Below are 23,295 nucleotides of genomic sequence, written 5' to 3' on the forward strand. Positions count from 1 at the left end.
CTTTTTCTTTTGCATACTTCTTTACGTCCCATTAAATGACCGTTTGCTGTAATTAATTCAAGTGAAACATAACCTGTTGGTCGTGTACAAATACTTCATTATTTGCCAATTGTTTTTTTTTTTTTAATGTGTGGAAAGAAGGTGTGTAAAGAGGGGTTGGGGGCCCAAAAACGCCAAAACTGTAATTAGGTGATAGATGGACAGCCTCTTAAAATTGTTAACCAAGATAAAAATAAAGGAAATTGTATTATTGGGGACGCATTTAACTTTTCCTTTGGCATATTTCTTAATTTTTCTTACATAAATATTTGCTTTCCTTATAAGCGTTGTCTACTGTGGATTCTCTTTTAAACTTCTTCTAAATCGTCAACAGTATGTGATTTTTTATTAACCCTTTCGTTACCAATGTGCATAAAATTACCTTTTCTACATTCTTCGGTTGTAATAGTAATAGTACATTAATATTATTTGTCAAGCAATAACATCACTAGAAGAAAGTAAACATAGCATGGCTTAAATGTTAAAAAAATGTATATTTGTTAAATTAAAATTTTAATTCTTTAATTTCAATTTGTAATTAAAAAAAAATAAAAAAAAAATTAAAAATTAAAAATAAAGAGTTCTAATCTAAATATAAACAAAAACAATGAAGAGTCTTAATTTTAGATTGTTTTTGAAAAACACTTTGTTTTTATTTTTGTCCTTCAATATAATGTATCGCCCTTAACTGCAAAACAAAAGATGTGGCAAAATAAAATGTAAGCGATCGGTATTTAAAAAAAAATTAAAATTAATATAATTATAGAAAAAGATCCTACCATATTTAAAATCTTCGGCACAAAAAGGTTAAGTTCAAAGAGAGGGAAGTAAACTGATGGAATACGCACACATACATCCGTAATTCGGCAAATTTGGACTTATATATGTTTTTAGGCAGCAATTCTGTCAGTTTTAAAATGAATCCCCATGGAAATGGTGCTGGGCAGTGGGTTGCATGGCAACCCAATTACACGGCAGCTCCAGCTAGCTATTCGTATCCGTATCAAGCTGCAGTTCCGCCTCCAGTTGTGTGCCAACACGTCCCGCAACCCGTACCCGTCCAGCACTTCACGCAGCATTTCCCGCAACACGTTGCGCAACTTGTACCGCAACATGCGCAATGTGTTCAGGTGAAATCAATAGATGAGCAAGAAACTAAAAATTTTATGGGAAAAAACAAACGACAACAAAACTGGGTTAACATTAACCAGCAATTGAAAACGCAAAATAAAACCATAAAAACTTTGACGCAAACGTGCAAGAGGATGCAAAACGAATTAAAAACAATGAAGAAGAAGGTAGCAGACCTGGAAAAAACTCACGAAAACGTATCTCTTATGGAAAGGAGATTTAAGAACCTGTGCCTTCAGCCAGGTCGTAGACCTTCAATTTAATCAAAATTGTTAATTTTTTGACAAAAATAAAATTTAAAAATTTAAGTTTTTTGTTTTTTATTCTTTTTTTTTCTCATCTTTAGCAAAATTGCAAGTGAACAACAATAAAACCAACCATTTAATCTTCTCCTTTTGCATACATTTGTACTTCTCATTAAATGATCTTTTGCTGTAATGCATTTAAGTGGCAATATAGCTCAGGTGTTAGAGGTTGTATATAAATGTAATGTGATCTGTAGGTCGTGGGTTCAAACCCACTTCAGTTCTTGCCAAAAATGATGTTGACATTTTTTTTTTTTGGAAAGTGAAATCCAAGATTGGTAAGAACTCGGTTTGAAAACACGACCCTTAAATTGCAAGGAAACCACATCGTACAACAACACCAACTCTTTAGGAATGCTATTACCTAAGACTACTTCTTCATGAAGTGCGGGGACCAACCTCATTCTTATTTCTTAAAACAGTTAATAACATTACGTATGCTACATTTCAATTGGCATGTAAGGCTTTGGGCTTACTAGAAGATGACACACACTGGGAATATACCCTAAAGGAAGCAGCTTTATGTAAATCGCCAATTCAATTACGTGATTTATTTGCGATGATGTTAGTAAATTGTCAAATGGCTGATGCCGCACATCTTTGGGAAATGTATAAAGAAAGCTTTTCAGAAGACATTTTGTACGAGTTTTCTCTAATAGTGGCAGAAGTCAATCAAGATCTACTGGATAGAGTGTTTAATAAATGTCTTATTTTAATCGAAGATATAACACTGTCCATTGGAGGTACGTGTCTATTAGACTATGGTTTGCCCGAACCGATTAGAGTTAGTAGACCACTTCAAAATAGGGAATATTTAAACGAAATAAATTACAATATTAATGAATTCGAATTAAGTAAAGACGAAAATTCCCTTAACGATGAGCAAAGAATGGCATTTCAAAAAATATTACAAAGTGTTCAAAATGAAAACGGTGAAATATTTTTTTTGGATGCCCCCGGTGGCACAGGCAAGACATTTTTATTGAATTTGTTGTTAGCAAAATTACGACATAATAATAATGTAGCATTGGCTGTTGCTTCTTCAGGTATAGCTGCTACGCTGTTAAATGGGGGACGCACAGCCCACTCTGTGTTTAAACTCCCATTGGATTTAATAAATGTAGAAACACCATGTTGCTCAATATCTAAACGGTGTAATATGGCATTGGTTTTTCAAGAATGTAGACTTATTGTTTGGGATGAATGCACAATGGCTCATAAGAGTGCTTTTGAAGCGTTGGATAGAATGTTGAAAGATATTCGTGGTAATGATTTTCTAATGGGAGGTATGACGGTTTTATTATCTGGAGATTTTCGTCAAACGCTTCCTGTAGTTCCTCGAGGAACAAGGGCAGATGAAATACAAGCCTGCTTAAAATCATCATTTCTTTGGCCTACTATTCAAAAATTGTGCCTAACAAAAAACATGCGTGTGCATTTAAAAGGCGATACAACTGCTGGAATTTTTGCACATACATTATTGAGAATTGGAGACGGTCTTTTTCCAACTGTCGAAGGAAAAATAATTATTCCTTCAGGTTTAGGAACTGTTGTAACTTCCCTTGAGGAGCTCACATCAAATATATTTCCGGAAATTTCAAAAATCTCAACCAAATCATTAGATTGGTTTTCGGAGAGAGCAATATTAACTGCTAGAAATGATAGAGCTGTGGTAATAAATAACATACTGTTAAAATCATTTGATGGTATTGAAGTTACGTATAATTCTATTGATTCAGTCACTGAAGTTGATGAAGTAGTTCATTTTCCGGTTGAATTTCTCAACCAACAAAATCCACCTGGACTTCCCTTACACATTCTAAAGCTTAAGATTGGTGCACCAATTATGCTGTTGAGAAATTTAAGACCTCCAAAACTATGTAACGGTACAAGATTGCAAGTAAAAGCTCTTCATAACAATTTAATCGAAGCTGTGGTTTTTACTGGCTGTGCCAAAGGAGAAATTGTTTTTATACCACGAATACCCCTAATACCATCAAATCTACCGTTTCAGTTTAAAAGACTTCAGTTCCCTGTAAAAGTTTGCTTTGCAATAACGATAAATAAATCGCAAGGTCAGACCTTAAAACTAGCTGGACTAGATTTAAGGGACGATTGCTTCTCTCATGGTCAGTTTTATGTGGCCTGTTCAAGAGTTAGCTCCTCTGAGTCTTTAATTATTTTAGCGCCAGAAGGAAAATCAAAAAATATCGTTTATAGAGAAGTCTTGCAAAAATGTTAAACATTTCTAATTAAAATGCACTGTGGAAAAGGCCTCATGGGGAAACCAAAAAAAAAAAACGCGCCAAAACCTCTACCTCTATGGTGGTGTGGAAATGTGGAATGGTTTTAGTTTAAATAAAGTAGCAAATAAAAAAGTTAATCAAAAGTATAGTTTTAAGCGATATAGTTAGGAAATTGCTAATCTTAATTTCCGCAGGCGAAGCTGCGGGCTACCTTGCTAGTATTATATATAACTCTTGTGAACATTCAAATGAACATATACCATTTTCTTATCTATTATTTTTGTTTCTTCTTCCGATTTCGTTTTGGGATGACGTTTGTACCGACTCTGTGTGGGTTCGGGACCAAAATTTATATTTTTTCTTGTTGGCCCCTTGATAGTTTGTTTGTTCCCCCTTCAAAAATTGACGCTCACCGGTTGGCTTAAAAGGTTTTATTCTGAACTTAAAGTGAACTTCAGGTATGTCGGTCTGAGGTCCTTCGGCGACGTGTCTCGGGTCTGTTGTGATTCGCGCGTATGATTCGGAGTGGCAATGTAGTGCGTTCGTTGTAGTCTCGCGGATCATGTGTCCTGGTCCTGTACGTGGGCGTCGTCTAGTGTGCTGAGTCAGTGGGTTGGTCAGGGCATCGTTGTGTTCGTCAACCACTGATCCGTGTAATCTCCGGGTCGGAAGCCGGATATGTAACGTCTGAAGGGAACTCGCAAAGACTGGGACCGATCCTTGAACAGAATTCGGACTTCATGACCGGTTCTGTAGCTGACCCTTAGGCCACACCCGGGAATTCGGTGATCTTTTCCATGTCGGTAGAACCGATTGCGAACTGGATTCTACGAGAGTCGATTCTGAACCGATTCCCTACGGACACCCTGTGGACGGTCCTGTGGCTCTATGGTTGACGGCTGGAGGAACACGCAAAAACTGGGACAAATCCTTGAATCGAATCCGGACTATGCGATCATGACCGGTTGTGGACCTGACCCGTACGCCACACCCGGGAATTCGGGGATCCTTTCCAGGTCGGTAGAAACGATCGTGAACAGGATTCTACGAGGGTCGATTCCAAACTAAATCCCTGTAGGAGCACTTGAAACCTGATTAAGAACCGATGAGATGGGTCACTTCCTAATTAATCAACTAGTATCCATTACCAACTACAAGAACTACTTCCCAAATACTCACCTTGATGTCTGCCTCGATCGACCGCCGGAGAACAAGTGACCCATTCTGGTCTGGGTGCCTCCTTTTATACCCGTTCCTAGCCTTTAACGTATTATCGGGATCCCAGGGTTGATTCTTATCTTTTTGGTGTGGCCAGCTGACCCTTGGGTTGGCGCGCGTTGAAATATGGTCGCTGATTGACGAATCCGTGTGACCAGAAAGTTCATGGGTGGGCGCGCGTTCAAATAATAAGTCATACTTCTGTTTTTATATTTATTTCTATATTTATTTGAACACAACTTTACGTTGTGGCGACATAGTCGTCACACTCCCCTCCTTTACGAGGTTCGCTCTTCTGTCACGGAGGTCTGCACGATTCCACTGCGCCCGATCCGGACCCATGTGGCCGTGGTCCCTGTGGTAAACTTGCGCGATCCGCGGCTACCCTGCTTTCATTGCTGCTTGACCTCGTCCACCGCTTTCTCCACTTTTTTGTCGTGATCGTCCTTTTCTTGTACTTCCACTTTCAATTCTTCCTTGTTCGTTTCGTTTAGCATGTCCCGCCTGGTCTTTGGCCTTTTTGGATCTGTTGGATTTGGCCTGGCTTTGGGAGCTGGTATTACCGGTGCCGATGTTGGGTTGGGCGCTGGAGCTCTGCGGTCTAGTTTTGGCTGGCCCTTGGCTGGTGCTACCGTTACCCTGATTGTGCCTGGCACGGTTTTCGCGTGCGCGATCCGTTTCTTGGCACCCCGTGTGCCTTGTGTAGGATTTGGCGATGCCGCCTTCGTTTCCGGAGCCTGTCCCGAGACCGTTTTGGCCTGGGTTGGTCCCTGCCTGCCAGTTGGTTCGAGCGTGTTTATGACCCCAATCAAAATTGTTTGCTTCCGCGCACTATTAACGTGTTTCGCAGATTTTTTTTATCAGCTTGTTGTCTATCTGAAAAAAGGTTTTACGTGTTAAGTACTTGTGTGGGGACATATGTTAGTGTGTTTGCATGTTAGCTTATGACTACTTCGTTCTCCCGTTCTACTGGTTTTAGTTGGTCGACGTAGGCTCTGTGTGTCTTCATAGTTACTGTGTGTCTTATGTTATCCATTACGTTTGAGGTAAATGCTGTTACCATGAACGGCGTTTCGAATTTTGGAGCCAGTTTAGATGCGAAATTGTTGGCTGCTCTTAAGAGATAGTTTTGTCGTTCCAATACCAAGTCTTGCCGTTTTGGGGTTCTAATCGCGTTATAGGCCCTAGCTTGGTCCTGAGCGGCTTTGCCCATGTTGTAATGTGCTACCTTGCAAGCTTCCTGCATCCGTTCTTCGACAGTTTCTTCCTCTATCCCCGACCCAGTCGTTGATTCGTTAAACAAACTTCCTGGTAGTCTCAGTTCGCGGCCGTATGGTAGGTATGCGGGGCAGTATTCTGTTGATTCGGACCTACTGCTTTTGACAGCCAAGGCAATTTCTGGTAGCCATTCGTCCCACCGGGTATGTTGTGTACCCTGAGCTATCTCTGTCTTTATTGTTCTGTTTGCCCTTTCTGCTGGGTGGTCCTGTGGTGTATACGGTGCCGTTGGCTGGTGGTCGTTTCCCCATTTGTTGACTTGTGACTTGATCTTTTGGCTTGTAAACTGTACGCCGTTATCGGAGAGTAGCCTTTTTGAGGATCCGCCTTTAGTTATTATTCTCTCCCTCAAGGCTTTGATAACTATTTCTGACGTCGCTTTTCTTATTGAGTCTAGTCTCTCTAAACGTGGCTGGTGCGGTGTGCCGGAGGGCAGTACCTTTTTCTGGAATAGTGCTTCTGTCACCATTCTGTTCGTCCCTTCAGCTAGTCTGACGGCCTCCTCCACTTATTTTGTCCATGCCTGGTTATTCTGTTGGCCAGTGCTCTACTGATGAAGATCCTTTATTGCCTATTTTTACGTCTGCCAGGACCTGTCGACAATTGAACCTTATTCTTGTTGCGGGCGGCCTGTCGGCAGTGTTGCCCTTGGGTGCACTCTCTGATTCCCTGGGCCTTCGAAGCAGAAAATTCTTGGAGGGTTACCGCAGCCCCTTGCGATATGACCTGTCAGCTTGCATTTTGAGGATCTGTTGTTCATGCTGAAGGTTGTAGTCTGAATTGGCTTGTGTTTCCCTGCGTTCTCTAATTTGGCTTTCAGTGGCTTCCAGTGCAACGAATTACTCTACATTCGCCTCTCTTTGCATACCGTTTGAACTCGGCTTTACTGTTTCGGTATGTTTACTCCTGATTGTCCTCCTCGTTGAGCCTAGTGAAACCTTGTATCGTGGCAGGAGTCACACTGTCCGAAGTATCTTTTGATATCCCGGTGCATACCGCGCCAGTAGTAGTTGGTCATTACTCTTTGCTTGGTTTTCCTAATGCCCAGGAACCCTGCTGTTGGTTCGCTGTGATTTTCCTTGAGCACTCGTTCTCTCTTGCTTTTGGGTATGCATAGCCCATGATGGTAGGTGGTGGTATAGGCGTCAGCCTATTATGGCATAGTCTGGGTCTCTCGCTTGGTCTCTTTAAACAGCCAGTAGTTTCTCCCTGATCCAGATATCTTCTTTGATCTCTGCTCCACGCGCCTCTTCCTTAATCTGTCTGGAGACGGCGTCTGCCACCACAGTCAATTTTCCCTTCCTATATCGCTCTTCGAATGAATAGGGTTACATCGCTAGTGCCCACCTTGCTATCCGTCCTGACGGACTTTTTATAGAATTAAGCCATTTCAGGGCTACGAGGTCGGTAACGACAACGTAATGGTACCCTTCTAGGTACATCCTCATTTTCTGGATGGCCCAGTGTATTGCCAGGCATTCTTTCTCCGTTGCGGAGTAGTTCCGATCTGTTTCGGACAGCTCCCTACTGGCGTAGGCAATTACTTGTTCGTCGTCTTCGCTTTCTTGCGGTCACTAGCATCGGTTTGTAAGACGAATGTCATTGTGTGTATTCCCCTCGCGCTGACAATGTGTCTTAGCTTTTCTTTGAAGAAGTGTAACTTTTATTGATTTATCATCAGATTTGCCTGTCGAAGTTTTCGCATTATTTCCCGCAGTTTTTCGAGGTGTTCTTGTTTTGTCCGTCCGATGACACCATATGCAAATGCGAACGGACCCATTTCTGACCCTAGTTCAGTGCTCTTGGAGTAATCCTCGACATGGGACGGTGAATGCTGTGTACTTCTTACTCTGTTCCTCCATTGCTATTTGCCAGTAACCGCTTTAAAGATCCAGTGTGCCAATGTACTTCTCTTCTCGGAGTTTGTTCAAGATGCATTCTCGGTACCGCATATGCATCCCGCTCTGAATGCACATTTAGCTGTCTGTAGTGTATGTAACGTCTCCACTGTATGTTTTTCTTTTCTACGATTACGACTAGTGAGCTGTAAGCTTTTTCCCTCCTATTTGTGTTTTGATGCCTCCGTATGGTAGGGTCGCGTTGCATTGGCTTAAGAAATCTATTCCTAGCAGGGGGTTTTCGATGACTTCGTCTAGGATAAGCAGGGTTACTGTCTTCTTTTAATTTCCTAGCACTTTTGGCAAGTGCTCTACTGATGAAGCTCCTGGTAGCTCCGGTGTCTATTGCTCCACTCACCCTTGTCTTGCCTATGTTTTCGTCTGCCAGGCCCCGTCGACAATTGAACCTTATTCTTGTTGCGGGCGGCCTGTCGGCAGTGTTGCCCCTGGGTGCCCGCTAAACTTCATGTAATCTCCGCGTGTGTGTTGGTCCGAGGTCTTTCGGAGAGGTGTCGTGGGTTCTGTTGTGGTTCGTGCGTGTGCTTCGGAGTGGCGATGTAGTGCGTTCGCTGTAGTCTCGCGGATTGTTGGTTCTTGTCTTGTACGTAGGCGTGGACTAGTGTGCTGAGTTATTGGGTTGGTCAAGGCTTCCTTGTGGTCGTCTGCCACTGGTCCGTGTAATCTGCGGGTCGGGAGCCGGAGATGTAACGCCTGGAGGAAACTTGAACCGAATTCGGACTCATACAGAGCTTGATAACAAACTCTTAAGTCATGTTATCGTTTGGGCCTGTATGGGTCAACCTTGTTTTTATTGACGGGATCATGGATGGCCATGATGTACCTACAAATTTTAAAGGAAAATCTGCTGCAAAGCATCGTTCTACAGTTGATTAGGGAGGGTAAATTAATCAACAGTAGTCTACTAAAATAAGAAGGTTAGTTAACATTTTCATCCCAATTTAGGCGCATTAAAGCAACAATAATAATTTTTTTTGGTACTGATTCAATACGACCAAAATATGTATTCCGTATTGTGGTCCCCAGACGGGAGACCCATACTCCAGAATCCGGACGGACTAGCGAAATAAATAAAGTTTTAGTGACATAAGGATCATCGAATTCGTTTGAACACATTTTAATAAAACCAAGCACTCCTCTGGCTTTATTAACCATAAACGAAATGTGATTAGAAAATTGTAGTTTGGGGTCGAAAAGAACGCCAAGATCGTTTACAGGAGTTATTCTGTCGAAAGAGCTGCCACTTAACGTGTAAGTCGCGTATATCGGATATTCCCGATAAAAAGTCATTAGCTTGCACTTAGAACGGTTTAAATTTAGTACATTTTTTCGGCACCAGTTTTGAAAGTTATATAGATCGGATTGTAAGTTTAAGTGGCACGAAATCTCCTTATCTGCAGGCATTACTTAACATCATCTGACTACATAAGTACGCGAAAGTGACTTTTAATTAAGGGAAGATCGTTAATAAATAATGTAAAAAGTAACGGACCCAGATGGCTCACTTGAGGGACACCGGAGGTAAGAATTTTAGAAATTGAATTTATAAAAAGGACCCTTTCTGACCTGACATTGAGATCCATTTTAGGAGATCAACTTGAAACCTAACAGGTCAAGATTTTCAACAAGAAGAAATTGATTTACAGAATCAAATGCTTTACTAAAGTCAGTGTAAATGACGTCTGTTTGAAAACTACTATTAAAGCCCTTTGTCACAAATGTAGTAAGAAGGTTAGTGAAGGTTACGTTTAATAAATCAGTGTGGACAGAAAGAAATGATTAATCTACAAAGGTGCTGTAAATGAGGAGTAATGATTTTTTCAAAAAGCTTAGGAAGTGCTGACAACTTAGATATACCTCTATAGTTACTGGCTTCTTACTTGTTACCGTTCCAAATTTTTGGAATTTGGGAAGCTTCTAAAGATAAGGTAAACAACTTGTGGAGAGGTTTGCGCAGGACCTTAGCGCAATACCTAAGCACGCACCCAGGAATACCATCGGGCCCTGGCGAATAAACAGGCTTAATACGAAGAAGATCCAAAAGAAGTGAGCTTTCTGTTAAAGTGGGACAGAATATGATGTTTGACTTGGATATGGTGTAAGAATAAGGCTGTGATGAATAATCTAAAGTAGAGTAAGTCGTTTGAAAAGAATGGGCAAATCGGCTATTGCCTGATCTGTGGTTGCCGTCCTGTTTTTGAACGACAGCGAAGAAGGATAAGAATTAAATTTACGCTTGGTGTACAAGAAATTATAAAACTGGTTCGGGTCGTGAGAGAACTGTGCCCTACAACGGTTTAAGTAACTATTATAAAATTGAGCGTTTAGCACGGAAAATCTTGACCGAGCTCTTAAATATATAGCAAAAACTGATTGAGAACCGCTATTTTTAAAAAGTCTGGACTTTACATTTCTTAAGTGTGTCTACTCTTTGCTTAACCAAGATGATTTTTTGGAGATTGACGGATAGTACCACGGAACACATGAATTACAAAATTAGCTTTTTGTAGTGTAAAAAACATTAACTGCATCAGACATTTTATTGCAAAGGAAAAGATCAGACCAATTAAAGCCAGAAAAAAAATTATTTAGCCTCAGAAAGTCTACCTTGCGAAAACAATGTATTCGTTTGGTTAATTTTTCTGATGTTCTCTATAACTCTTCCCGTGTTAATTGTAAGTTAAATTGCGTGAGTGGTGCTACTCTGGACAGAATCACACCTTCAGGATTTGATACAACACACAAATCAAGTAGAGGACCTAGTGAATTTCGAACATGGTTTACTTGAGAAAAGGATATGTCAATCAGGCCGTCAATAAAATCAGTTTACCAATTAACTCCATGTATATCCCTATCGGAAGGCTTATTTGCAACACACTTAATATCGGACAGGTGATTTAAATAATCTGGAAGTTCAGACAACGGCGGAATATATGAGCAAGTTATATATATAAAGCTACCAGGAAGAGATAACTTTACTCAAATTAATTCAATGGTATTGAATTCCTCAAAAAATAACTCCTCTGACGAGAGGTTTGAATCAACTCCAATTAAGCCTCCACCTTTCCGTCTAGAGGGTCATAAATATATATTGTGTACATACCTGGAAAAACTTCGGATCCAAAGATCTCCGGCTTTAACCAGGTTTCTGGTAATACGATAATATGAGATATAAGGAAAGGCTATCAGAATACAATTTAGTGAGCTTGCTACGAAAGCCTCTTGCATTCTGATAGAAAAGAAGGAGGTTAGAAGTTAGTTTTTTGATATTGGTACATTGGTTTGGCCTCGAGGAAGTTTTACTCTCACGGGTCCCTTCTTTTTTAACTTAGCCTCGAACTCTTTTATAACCACATTATCCGGCCAAAAGTCGCCAGAACATAGGGCTTAACAAATCTCGTTGGACAGTTATCTTGAAAGATGAAAAGTCTCTAGCATAAGAAATCTTAAACTTTTCCACCTTTATACTTACGCTTACTATCGGCTTTAGTTTTGTCTTATATATAAGATAATACATCAGAAAATGTTAAATCAGGGGAAAGCCGAGAAACGAAAATTTGTTTCTTTAGTAGAACCACTAAAAGGGGTTATGGTCTCTGCAAAACCAACTTGAGCCGGTTGTCCGGACTCAGTAGTCCCTTGTGGCGGTGTATCTACATTTTTAGAGATAGGTGGATTGTGAAACCACTGCGGACAAATCGGAATTCTTAGAAGTCCCTGGTTACATGCATTCTGCTACGGATTGTTCGGATACCGAATCTTTTCTTTAGCTGCTGATCTTACCAACATTTGAGGTTTTGCTGCAATCACCTGCTGATCCGCAGGAATGCTCTGCTGTTCTTGCGGGGTATTCCCTTTTTGCTGCTAAACTATTAAACTGCGAATCCAGCGCAGAGAGGAGATCCTAAACTATCTCCAGCAACGCCGAAACAGCTAGTCAGCCTCATCAAGCCGCCTTTAGTTTGGCGCATGAACTATTTCATCTGCAACTTGTGCCCCTTTGAAAGGTCATAATTTATCCGGCCAGTAAAACCGGCGCACTTGGTGTGCACCATGTTTTCACACAGCCATTTTCTTTCGTCAATTATTCACATAGGTGCCTCAACACCGAGGTTTATATACCCTTGCATTTATTACGAAACGTCTACATTTTGTTGCCTCTATTATTAAAAACAATGAAGCTATGTCGATTTTAAGCTATAGTACATTTTGAAATCGTTTCTATGGCAGCTATATGATTTTGTCCGGTTATTAAAAAACTAAAAGCGTAATTTTGATATAGTAAATAATTACTTTTTTTCAATGGAATATTTTGATAAATAGAAAAACAACAAAAAAAAACATTTTTTAATGTTTATTTTTTTTTAAGTTAAACTTCTTCTAATATTTTTTTTTACCGATTTTTCCTATGAAACCTATATATACTACCTGCAATAGGAAGAAAACTTTTTGGAAAGTTTCAAGCAGATAGCTTTAAAAATGATGGACTAGTTTGCGTAGAAACGGACTGACGGCCAGATGGACGGGCAGACGAACAGACGGACAGACGGACGGACGGACGGACGGACACTGCGTTGCAAACTTTTGACTGAAATTATAAAACCGTCAGTAACATCCATATGTTTCATAAGTCTAGTACTAAGATCCAAAAACAAGTTTACCATGGAAAAATTTTGAATCTTAAAATTGTGACCGAGTTTTTAAGACCTCATTAGAACTGAGTGAGCTGTGGTCTTACTGTCCATCAGCTGAAATGGTTGACAAACAAAAAAAACATATCTGCAGGAAGGGCCCTTAAAAGTTATTCTCATGTAGCTTGTCACGACGAGTCGGGCAGTGGCAAATAAATTAAAAAACAACGCAATTCATATTTAACAGTTATTTTTTTAATATATTGATAGATGATTTTTTAATTTTTTTCGACCACTTTTTAACCAAGAAACAATCCGCGCTGACAACTGCCACTTTAAATGATTCAATTTTTAACACTTTTTTCTATATTTTTGTCGATCTGAGAATCTGTTTGCCTCCCGCTCTCTCTCATTGCTGACAAACGTCGATCTCAGTACTAGGTTTTATGAAAAAGTTTGCAAACATGACTTTTATTAAAATTTACATAGTGTGGGTATTACAAATGTGCATAAAGAGTGAATAACAATCTGTACATAGGTTTCATTTGCCCGAACCACTTCCAGAGTTTTGCTGAGAAAAATAAGATGGGATGGTCAAAAGCGTTTTGCCATGCCAAAAATTACCCGCGATATCCGATTTCCACAGAGCACGATCCACCAGCATCCATTTGGGTGATGGTTTTTCCCGTGCCGACATTTTCCGTTACTTTAGAACGATGGACTAACAAGCCGTAGGTTTCTATGCAATGTTTAGCCTATGATTGTCCTTTACAACACTAAAATCTTGGCACGAAGACATTTAGATATATATGCTGTCATCTTAATAGTTAGAAAAGTGGGGGCTTGGAATGTTATGCTGTTATTTAAATGTTAAAATAAGCTTTTAGATATTATCAATCATTGCAAAAGTATTTCTAAAACAGTTTGATAGAATCAAAAGACAACAAAATGTTGCCCATCCCAACTGTTTCTTTGAGATGTGTTCTGTGGGTATTAAAGGTATTATTAGAAATAACATTTTTTTGTACGTTTACTTTTATGTATATTTCTATAGTATTTCAGTTTTTTAACTACATTTAAATTCAAAGCAATCCTAGATGCCAATCACATGTCCGTAATCGAATGGAATGACGAAGATTTAAAATGTATAAGTTTAGCTTATGTTGGAACAATTAATCCTTTTAGTTGATTTACCTGTCTTGCAGGCAACTATTATTTAAACTACAGAGATCAGGGAATTTAATTACATTAAATTTCGATGAGTCGTTCAATAAGGATAAGGAGAGTTTTAACAAGAAAGGAAAGCTAACTTCAAGCGGAGCCGAAGTTGATATACCCTTGCAGAATATTATGTTCATTATATTCTCCAAAATTATTCATATGATGCATTCTTAATACTCAAAAAAATTTCCAACTTCCTAACTTTAAAAACACCAAAGTTATGGCATTTCCAATCGTTCAGTTATATGGCAGCTATAGGATATAGTCGGCCGATCCTTATGAAATTTAATAGGTCGGATTGATTGTCCAAAAATAAAACCCATAGAAAATCCCAACTTCCTAACTTTACAAACCCAAAAGTTATGGCATTTCCGATCAATCAGTTATATGGCAGCTATAGGATATAGTCGGCTGATCCTTATGAAATTTAATAGGTCGGATTGATTGGCCAAAAATAAAACCCATAGAAAATCCAGGCTTCCTAACTTTACAAACATCAAAGTTATGGCATTTCCGATCAATCAGTTATATGGCAGCTATAGGATATAGTCGGCCGATTCCGGCCGTTCCCACATATTCCTGCAAAGGAAAGACGGGTGTGTGCAAAGTTTCAGTTCGATATCTTTAAAACTGAGAGACTAGTTAGTAACTAGTTAGTAGTAAATTACGATATAAATCTATATAAAAGCTTTTTTTAACATTTAAATAACAGCATAACATTCCAAGCCCCCACTTTTCTAACTATTAAGATGACAGCATATACATATATCTAAATGTCTTCGTGCCAAGATTTTAGTGTTGTAAAGGACAATCATAGGCTAAACATCGCATAGAAACCTACGGCTTGGAATGTTAGTCCATCGTTCTAAAGTAACGGAAAATGTCGGCACGGGAAAAACCATCACCCAAATGGATGCTGGTGGATCGTGCTCTGTGGAAATCGGATATCGCGGGTAATTTTTGGCATGGCAAAACGCTTAAGGGCCCTTCCTGCAGATATGTTTTTTTTGTTTGTCAACCATTTCAGCTGATGGACAGTAAGACCACAGCTCACTCAGTTCTAATGAGGTCTTAAAAACTCGGTCACAATTTTAAGATTCAAAATTTTTCCATGGTAAACTTGTTTTTGGATCTTAGTACTAGACTTATGAAACAAATGGATGTTACTGACGGTTTTATAATTTCAGTCAAAAGTTTGCAACGCAGTGTCCGTCCGTCCGTCCGTCCGTCCGCCCGTCTGTCCATCCGTCCGTCTGGCCGTCCATCTGGCCGTCAGTCCGTTTCTACGCAAACTAGTCCCTCATTTTTAAAGCTATCTGCTTGAAACTTTCCAAAAAGATTTCTTTCTATTGCAGGTAGTATATATAGGTTTCATAGGAAAAATCGGAAAAAAAATATTAGAAGAATCTTAACTTAAAAAAAAAATAAACATTAAAAAAATGTTATTTTGCTGTTTTTCTATTTATCAAAATATTCCTTTGAAAAAAAGTAATTATTTACTATATCCAAATTATGCTTAGCTGCCATAGAAACGATTTCAAAATGTACTATAGCTTAAAATCGACATAGCTTCATTGTTTTTAATAATAGAGGCAACAAAATGTAAACGTTTCGTAATAACTGCAAGGGTATATAAACCTCGGTGTTGAGGCACCGATGTGAATAATGGACGAAAGCAGTTTTAGGTTTACAATTTTATGTAGCGTTCTTTATCAAATCAAACTTTAAATTATAATAGACTGTTTTAAAAAACTTTGTGTTGCTGCTTGTCGGTGCTGCTTCCTGGCGGGAGGCTTGACAATTTAAATTACTGCGGTATTAGTAAGCGATTTTCCGCCGATTTTTGAAGCGACATTCCATACTAGCCTTTTTCTATTTGGCTTGTTAGGATTTAGGACAATGATTGGGAGATACCTTTCTAGGCAGCTACATCTTTCGGTTGGAGCTCGACTGCGTAGCCTTTTGCTATGAGATTTATCCTTGTATTTGACATTCCAGATTTTTTCGATCAAATGGTCAAGGATATGTTCTGGGCCTCCACAAAGGACTTTCAAGGATAACTTTTGGAACTAGCGCTGGAAGTAGCAACTTATCACGCACTTCTGGAGTCGAAGCATGTCTTCAGCGTTTGAGAATCCGGCTACTGCGCAGCTTTTTTCGTAGATGCTGATGAAGATTGGTCAGTTCTCTGCGTTGCCATTGAAGATAGGCAGATCCGGAGATAGCACCTAGCTAAATACCCAGGAGGGATTCTCATACTCCGATGCCCTTCGAACAGGAACGGAAAACCCACTCCAGTCTTATTTAGGAAACATTCAGCAGGTCCCAGGACAGTCTCAAAGCCCACTGGAAGCCATGATGGTTACTATGCAACAAAGTATGATGAAATTTATGTCATTCATGAAAACGACCAAGTAAACTCTGGTTCAAAACCAGAACATGGTGTTTCAGTTGCTTGCAGCAAAGCAGTCCAAATAATTGTTGACAAATCTACGAATAACCATGTGGAACGCCAATGGCGTTTCCCGTCACAAACATGAAATAACACAGTTCCTGAATGAAAATCATATCGACATTATGCTACTGATAGATACGCATCTCACAAACAAATACAATTTACAAACAAGAGAGAACGCTATAGTCGAGTGCCTCGACTATTAGATACCCGTTACTCAGGTAAACAACTTAATATAAATATGCCTTCTTGTGTGTTTACTGTGTACAATGTAAATACATACATATGTATATGCTTACATACATACACACATACGCCATTGTTTGACTCAGACCTCCAATTTGGCTAACTTGATTTGATTTGCATAGTTCTTGGAATATAGTTCGGTATTGACAAATGAAAAAAACCATCGCAATTTTCTTTAATAGAAATCCTTATCGAGAATTAACGTTGACTCTGTTGAGCACCTTGGCCAGCTGTTCCAAAGTCATCCGTTAGATGGCGCTATTGCATTGCGCCATCTACCCCAAGACATTGGTACCACGGCGATGAAAGGCGGAAATGTAGGCGCTAGCCAGGCTTAAGCGTTTAATGGGTTTTTGGGCGTTAGAGTGGGCGTGGCAAACTTTTATTAGGACAATCGATAGGTATTGACGAAACAAATATATATCAATTACAATTTTCATAATAGCATCAAAACTGTGGCCACAGCTTGTGGCTTCTGGGCGTCAGAGGGGGCGTGGCACCATTTTGAAACAAACTTGCGCTGCGTAGGAATTCCCAAAATCTACATGCAAAATGCCAATCTTCTAGCTTTTATAGTTTCCGAGATCTCAGCGTTCATACGGACAGACAGACAGACGGACAGACGGACATGGCTAGATCGACTAGCTAGTGATCCTGAACAAGAATATATATATTTTATAGCGTCGGAAACGCTTCCTTCTACCTGTTACATACTTTTGCACGAATACAATATACCCTTTTACTCTACGAGTAACGGGTATAATAAAAGACTACACCTTCTACCGCACAGATCATCCAGATGGTAAGGCCCACGGCGGAACCGGCATCCTAATCAGGGAACGCATCAAACACCACATTCACGAAAGGTTTGCAACTAATTACTTGCAGGCCACGTCTATCGAAGTGCAGTCAGATAGCGGACACCTTTCCATAGCCGCTGCCTACTGCCCGCCTCGCTTTACAATTACTGAAAGACAATTCATTGATTTTTACAATATTGCCAAACATACCCACTGGGGATCACGACTCGTGACTCCCAAACAAGGCAATTATATAATGCAATTATAAAACTGAGCAACAAATTGCACTATGTTTCCCCAGGTAGCCCCACATACTGGCCAGCAGACCCCAGAAAGGTTCCACACTTAATAGATTTTGCGGTGACAGAAGACATTCCACGGGTCTGCGACGTGCTTGGCAAACGAATAGATCGCCATCTTCAAAACAACGTCTTAAGGTAGCAACTCGTACACTAAACCGAGCCCTGAAAAAAAAGACGCTGAAAATGCACAACTGCAGTACATTGGAAAACGTTCGCCAACCAGTAAAAAAAAACCTCTGTGGAGGGCCCACACAAACCTGAGCTCTCCAATCGAAACAGTAACTCCTATAAGAAACCCATCAGGTAGCTGGCCCCGCAAACTTTTGCTTCACATCTTCAATGCGTTTCTCATTTCATTTCATTTCGTTCATTTCTCTTACCACAAATCGGAAACTATATCCTTACCAACATTGCTTCAGCCAAAAGAGATCGCGAAAGTGATCGGGGATCTGAAACCGAAAAAGGCTCCGGGCAGTGACCCAATAACACCAAAAATGATAATTGAACTTTGTAGATCTAACTATGCCTTGCATGAGCCTTACAGAGTATTATGTTCTGACTATAATAGACTTTTTCCTGTAATATCAAATCTTGACTCTCTGCCGCTCCTAAAACGATTGATACTTGCTTCATTGGCACAAGATTGATCTAACTATTACTTTTTTCCCAGGACCTTTATCTTTATTTTCCTATATCGCGTCTATCTTATCGCGAATCGTGCCGTACGATACACGGCTGCGCCCCTCGGTCGAAAAAAAAAAAAAAAAAAAAACTTCCAAACTCTGCTATTTGTAAACTCTTCAAAGGGATCATACGTCTAGGCTACTATCCGAGCAAATGGAAAAAATCTACTATCATAATGATACCGAATCCCGGAAAAGACCACACAATTCCTTCATCCTACAGACCAATAAGTTTACTATCATGTCTGTCTAAATTGTTCGAAAAATGCCTTCTTACAAGCATAATACCATAACTGGAAGCACCCAATGTTATCCCGGCACATCAATTTGGCTTCCGTCAAAGACATGGTACAATTGAACAATTTAACAGAATAACATCAGAAATCCGCACTGCATTTGAGAATCGGAAATATTGCAGGGCAATATTCTTCTATGTATCTCAAGCTTTCGATCGAGTCTGGCTCGATGTCTTCATGCATAAAATCAAAACACAATTGCCTACATACACTCATAAACTACTTGAGTCGTATCTGTACAAAAGAGTCTTCGCAGTAAGGTGCAACACAACAACATCTGACGACTACATTATCGAAGCTGGAGTCCCGCAAGGAACTCCACTTGGGCCTACTCTGTTCTTCCTATATACAGCCGATATTCCTATAACCGAGCAGCTAAAAAAATCTACGTGCGCTGACGACACTGCAATCCTAAGTCGTTCGAGGAGCCCAAGCCAAGCAACAACACAACTAGCCAATCACCTTATCGTGGTTGAGAGGTGGCTATCTGATTGGCGTATTCAAATAAATGAACTAAAATGTAAACACATAACGTTTACTCTCAACAGGAAAACATGCCCTTCACTATCATTGAATAGTACGCCGATTCCCCAAGTCAACGAAGTAACGTATCTCGGCGTCCACCTAGACAGACGACTAACCTGGAGAAGACACATCGAATGCAAGAAACTACATCTAAAACTAAAAGCCAGCAGCTTCCACTGGATATTAAACATTCGATCGCCCCTGCGTCTGGACTACAAGGTCCTGGTCTACAACTCTACTCTCAAGCCTATCTGGACATATGGCTCCCAGCTATGGGGGAACGCGAGCAGCAGCAACATTGACATCATACAGCGCGCACAATCAAAAATCCTGAGGACTATCACTGGGGCACTGTGGTATATTCGCAACCAAAACATCCACAGAGACCTCGGCATTCTTGCAGTAAAGTGCGTAGGAAATGTTCTTTAAGGAAATGTTGAGGCACAGATGTTATAATGGACGAAAGCAGTTTTAGGTTGACAAATTTACGTAGCGGTCTTTATTTAAATCAAATTAAAAATTTTAACAGATCGCTGATTTTTTCTCAAGTGGCGTCTTTTACGTAGCTTTTTTACATCATACTTTGTTGGTGCTGCCATATCATATACACTCGCCCGCATATCTCTGCGTACACCCCAAAAAAATTTCAAAATCTAATTTTAAACGCTAGCTGTTCGGCCATTTTTGCATATATTCAAACCCATTCTTTTTTTTAACATACTTATAATTTATTGTCTTCATTGACGTGTTTTTTTTTAATTATTCAACAATGTCTTATATTTTATTTTTAATTTTAAACTTAACACTACCAAAAAATGTACCCGCAAAAGTCTGCGTACACCTATTTAAAAAATAATTAATATTATTTTTAGTAACTGGTAGGTTATCCTTTTCTCTGCAAAACTTCCGTAATGCGTCTCGGCATGGAATCCACGAGTTTTTTAGTCTCATCAGCAGTAATTTTCCCCTACTCCTCCAGAATCACATTCTTGAGCATTTTTTTAGATGTTATCGTGTGTCTTCGGAATTTCCTCTCAAGAAGATTGGGTTTAGATCAGGACTTTGGGGAGGTGTTCGCAGCTGATTTTTGACGTTATACAGCAGCCAAAGCTTGGTATTCTGTTCCGTGTGCTTCGGGTCGTTGTCTTGTTGGAACCAATATTCACTTTCGAGCCCTAATTTTGCAGCACTTTCTTTTAAATTGTTTTTTAATATGTCAATAAAGATTTTCTGATCCATTATTGACTCGATAAATACCAATTTTCCAACGCCACTTGCTGCCATACACCCCCACACCATTATTCCGCTTCCTCCTTGCTTTACTGTGCCAACCAAATTTTCTTTATTAAAGGCTTCTCCGCTTTTCCTCCATACCAAAACCTTTCCTTCGATTCCAAATATGCATAATTTACTTTTGTCGGAAAATATAACCTTATTCCAGAAGTCTTGGTGTTTGGAAATATACTCATTAGTAAAGGTTAGGCGCTTTTGTCTATTGACTTCCGATATGAGAGGTTTTTTGCGGGCGACTCTACTATGGTAGTCAGCGTTTTTTATGGTCCGGCGTTCAGTATCCTCGGAAACTGTTTTGGAAAATCTATCCTCGACCTTCAGCTTTGCCTGATGAGCTGTCGTCCTTGGGTTGAGCTGAATCGATTTGATTATTAGATTATTCCTCTGCTCGCGGTTTATAAGCAAAGGCGGGCGGCCAGAACGAGCCTTTGGCAAGATACTTACAGCCGAGTTGTAGTTATTTATCACTCTTTGGATGGATAAGTGGGTTCTACCAACTAAAGCACCAATTTCTCTATAAGATTTTCCATCCAAAAAAACCTTTTAATATAATTTTCCGCTCCTCAACAGAAATTTCCTTGCCTTTTTGTTCCATGTTGCAATATGCTCGTTATTATAATAAAAGAGTTTCATATTTACTGCGTAATGTCTATTTTTAGACATTCTAAAGTAGATGGGCGACAACAAAATTAACGGTAATCGCACAATCCTGCATTCCTCAAAGTTGAAAACTGCTGTACGCAGACTTTTGCGGGTACATTTTTTGGTAGTGTTAAGTTTAAAATTAAAAATAAAATATAAGACACTGTTGAATAATTTAAAATTACGGCGGTAACAATTGGCTTGCCGCAGCTTGCTTTCTGTCTTGTTTTAATAAATTCATCAAATGGCTAAAAAAAATTGTCTACTAATTGTCAACGAAACCCAGCTGATTGACAACAAGATCGTAGCACAACCAGTTTAAATAAACCCTTGAAATTTTTCCTCTGGAGAACGTGTTTTTAATCTGAGTACTAGGCTTAGACAACAATTTTATTTAATATATATAAAAAATATGATAAGGGCAAATATTAATGAACACTAATTTAATTATAGGGATCTTACGGTCTCGTAAAGTTGGCGTATTCCGAAGAAGACTCAACACATTATGCAATGAAAATTCTTTCAAAAAAGCGCCTTTTACGTCAAGCTGGACTTATGCGCCGTGGACCCAGGAAAGCAACATCACCACTAGATCGAGTTTACAGAGAAATAGCGGTTTTAAAAAAACTTGACCATCCCAACGTCGTAAAGCTGATAGAAGTGTTGGATGACCCACTTGAGGATTCATTGTATATGGTTTTTGAATTGGTAAAGCAAGGCGAAGTCCTAAGAATTCCAACAGATAAGCCATTGCCTGAAAAAAGAGCTTGGAGTATATTTCGGGAGTGTTTACTTGGATTGGAATATTGTAAGTACAAAAATCAAGCTAGTATTGTAATTATTTGATATGGAACTTATATAAGGACTAACTGATTTAAAAGAGTTGACTCGACCATCACATTTATGAATATTTACAGTTATCACTTTGGAATTAAAAATTTTTCTGGGTTCAAATAATGGACGTAAACCCGCCCAAAATTCGCCTGAAAGAATTTAGTGTTTCTATAAACTTGTAAATATAAACTGCATTGTTTTCTAATTTTTTGTTGTAAATCGACAGACTTGACTTGCCAAGGTAATATTCTTTAAGGGCCCTTTCTTGCAGTTTTATTTTTTGGATTTTTTAATGTTTGTCAACAAACACAGTCAATTGAAAAAAAACGGTTTTGAATAAAATAAACCTACTGAGAATCTTTCTTTAAGGACTGTATAATTTTTAAATAAACGGCGCTTGAGATGAGGCTGACCCAGAAAAATGATACAAAAAATGAAGTTACTTTCCCAAAAATATAAGTTGCAAAATAAAATATCACTTAATGATTATATATACAGCAACATAGTCAGATCCCCTCTCATGTTAAGCCAACGCAAACTAAGCCCAAAATATCCACACTCGGTTCGAGAACCTAACACCACAGACACTGAAGAGATGGGGCTTCGGGGATGATCGTCGCTTGGGGGGCAGCTTCGTCGGGCGTTGCGGCTGTTGAACGTAGCCGGGTGGCAAGCTGTGGAATAGATGATGAAGAGAAACACTCGACGATCGCGGTGCGCAAAGGCAGGAAAAAAACTCGATGTGGTTTTCGTTTTATAGCGCGGACCGGCCGGGCGATGTATTTCACTCTTGAGACAATGAAAGACTAACTTAAACCTAATTGAGCGCTGCGTTTCAAAGCGCCGTGGACAAATTCCGGGAGCGGGAAGGCGGGAGAGCCTGGAATCGCAAGCGTCCAGTGCGGGAGAGCGGGAGAGCCTGGATAGCGGGAGAGCCTGGAGTCGCGAGCATCCAGTGCGGGCGAGTGGGCATTCGCTACGAGGGAAGCGCGGGCAGTTTAAACGAGGGGAGAGCGGCGTAAACATTCCGCCCCCTTGCAATCGCTAGCGTTGCGAAAGAAAACAAAACAAGCCCACTCCTGTCGTCTAGGCTTGACTGCAGGCGCCGGACAGGATCCACCCGAATGCCGTCTTCTGGGCCACTGGGAGTCCCTCGTCGACCAAATGGAAGCCCGGTCGGATGACCTTGGCGTAGACATCCGCACCCAGGACTACAGATATGGTTGCCGGCAAG

At 39.9% G+C, this 23,295-nt stretch overlaps 1 protein-coding gene across 3 annotated transcripts in view; it reads left to right on the top strand.

Moving 5' to 3' along the window:
* Positions 1-22,850, top strand: part of LOC108041322 (calcium/calmodulin-dependent protein kinase kinase 2) — a 268,166-nt gene extending 245,316 nt beyond the window's left edge. For 2 of the 3 annotated variants that reach the window (XM_044458811.1, XM_044458810.1), the window contains 2 exons: positions 21,681-22,035; positions 22,145-22,850. In XM_044458811.1, coding sequence (XP_044314746.1) covers positions 21,681-22,035; positions 22,145-22,224 — 435 coding nt within the window. In that variant the 3' untranslated portion in view covers positions 22,225-22,850. Of the gene's footprint in view, positions 1-21,680 lie in introns of all 3 variants that reach the window. The other variant, XM_044458812.1, reaches the window with a different exon arrangement.
* The last annotated feature ends 445 nt before the right edge of the window (positions 22,851-23,295 follow it).

Source organism: Drosophila rhopaloa, unplaced genomic scaffold (assembly GCF_018152115.1).
Source record: "Drosophila rhopaloa isolate 14029-0021.01 unplaced genomic scaffold, ASM1815211v1 contig_177, whole genome shotgun sequence".
NCBI classification, from domain to species: domain Eukaryota; kingdom Metazoa; phylum Arthropoda; class Insecta; order Diptera; family Drosophilidae; genus Drosophila; species Drosophila rhopaloa.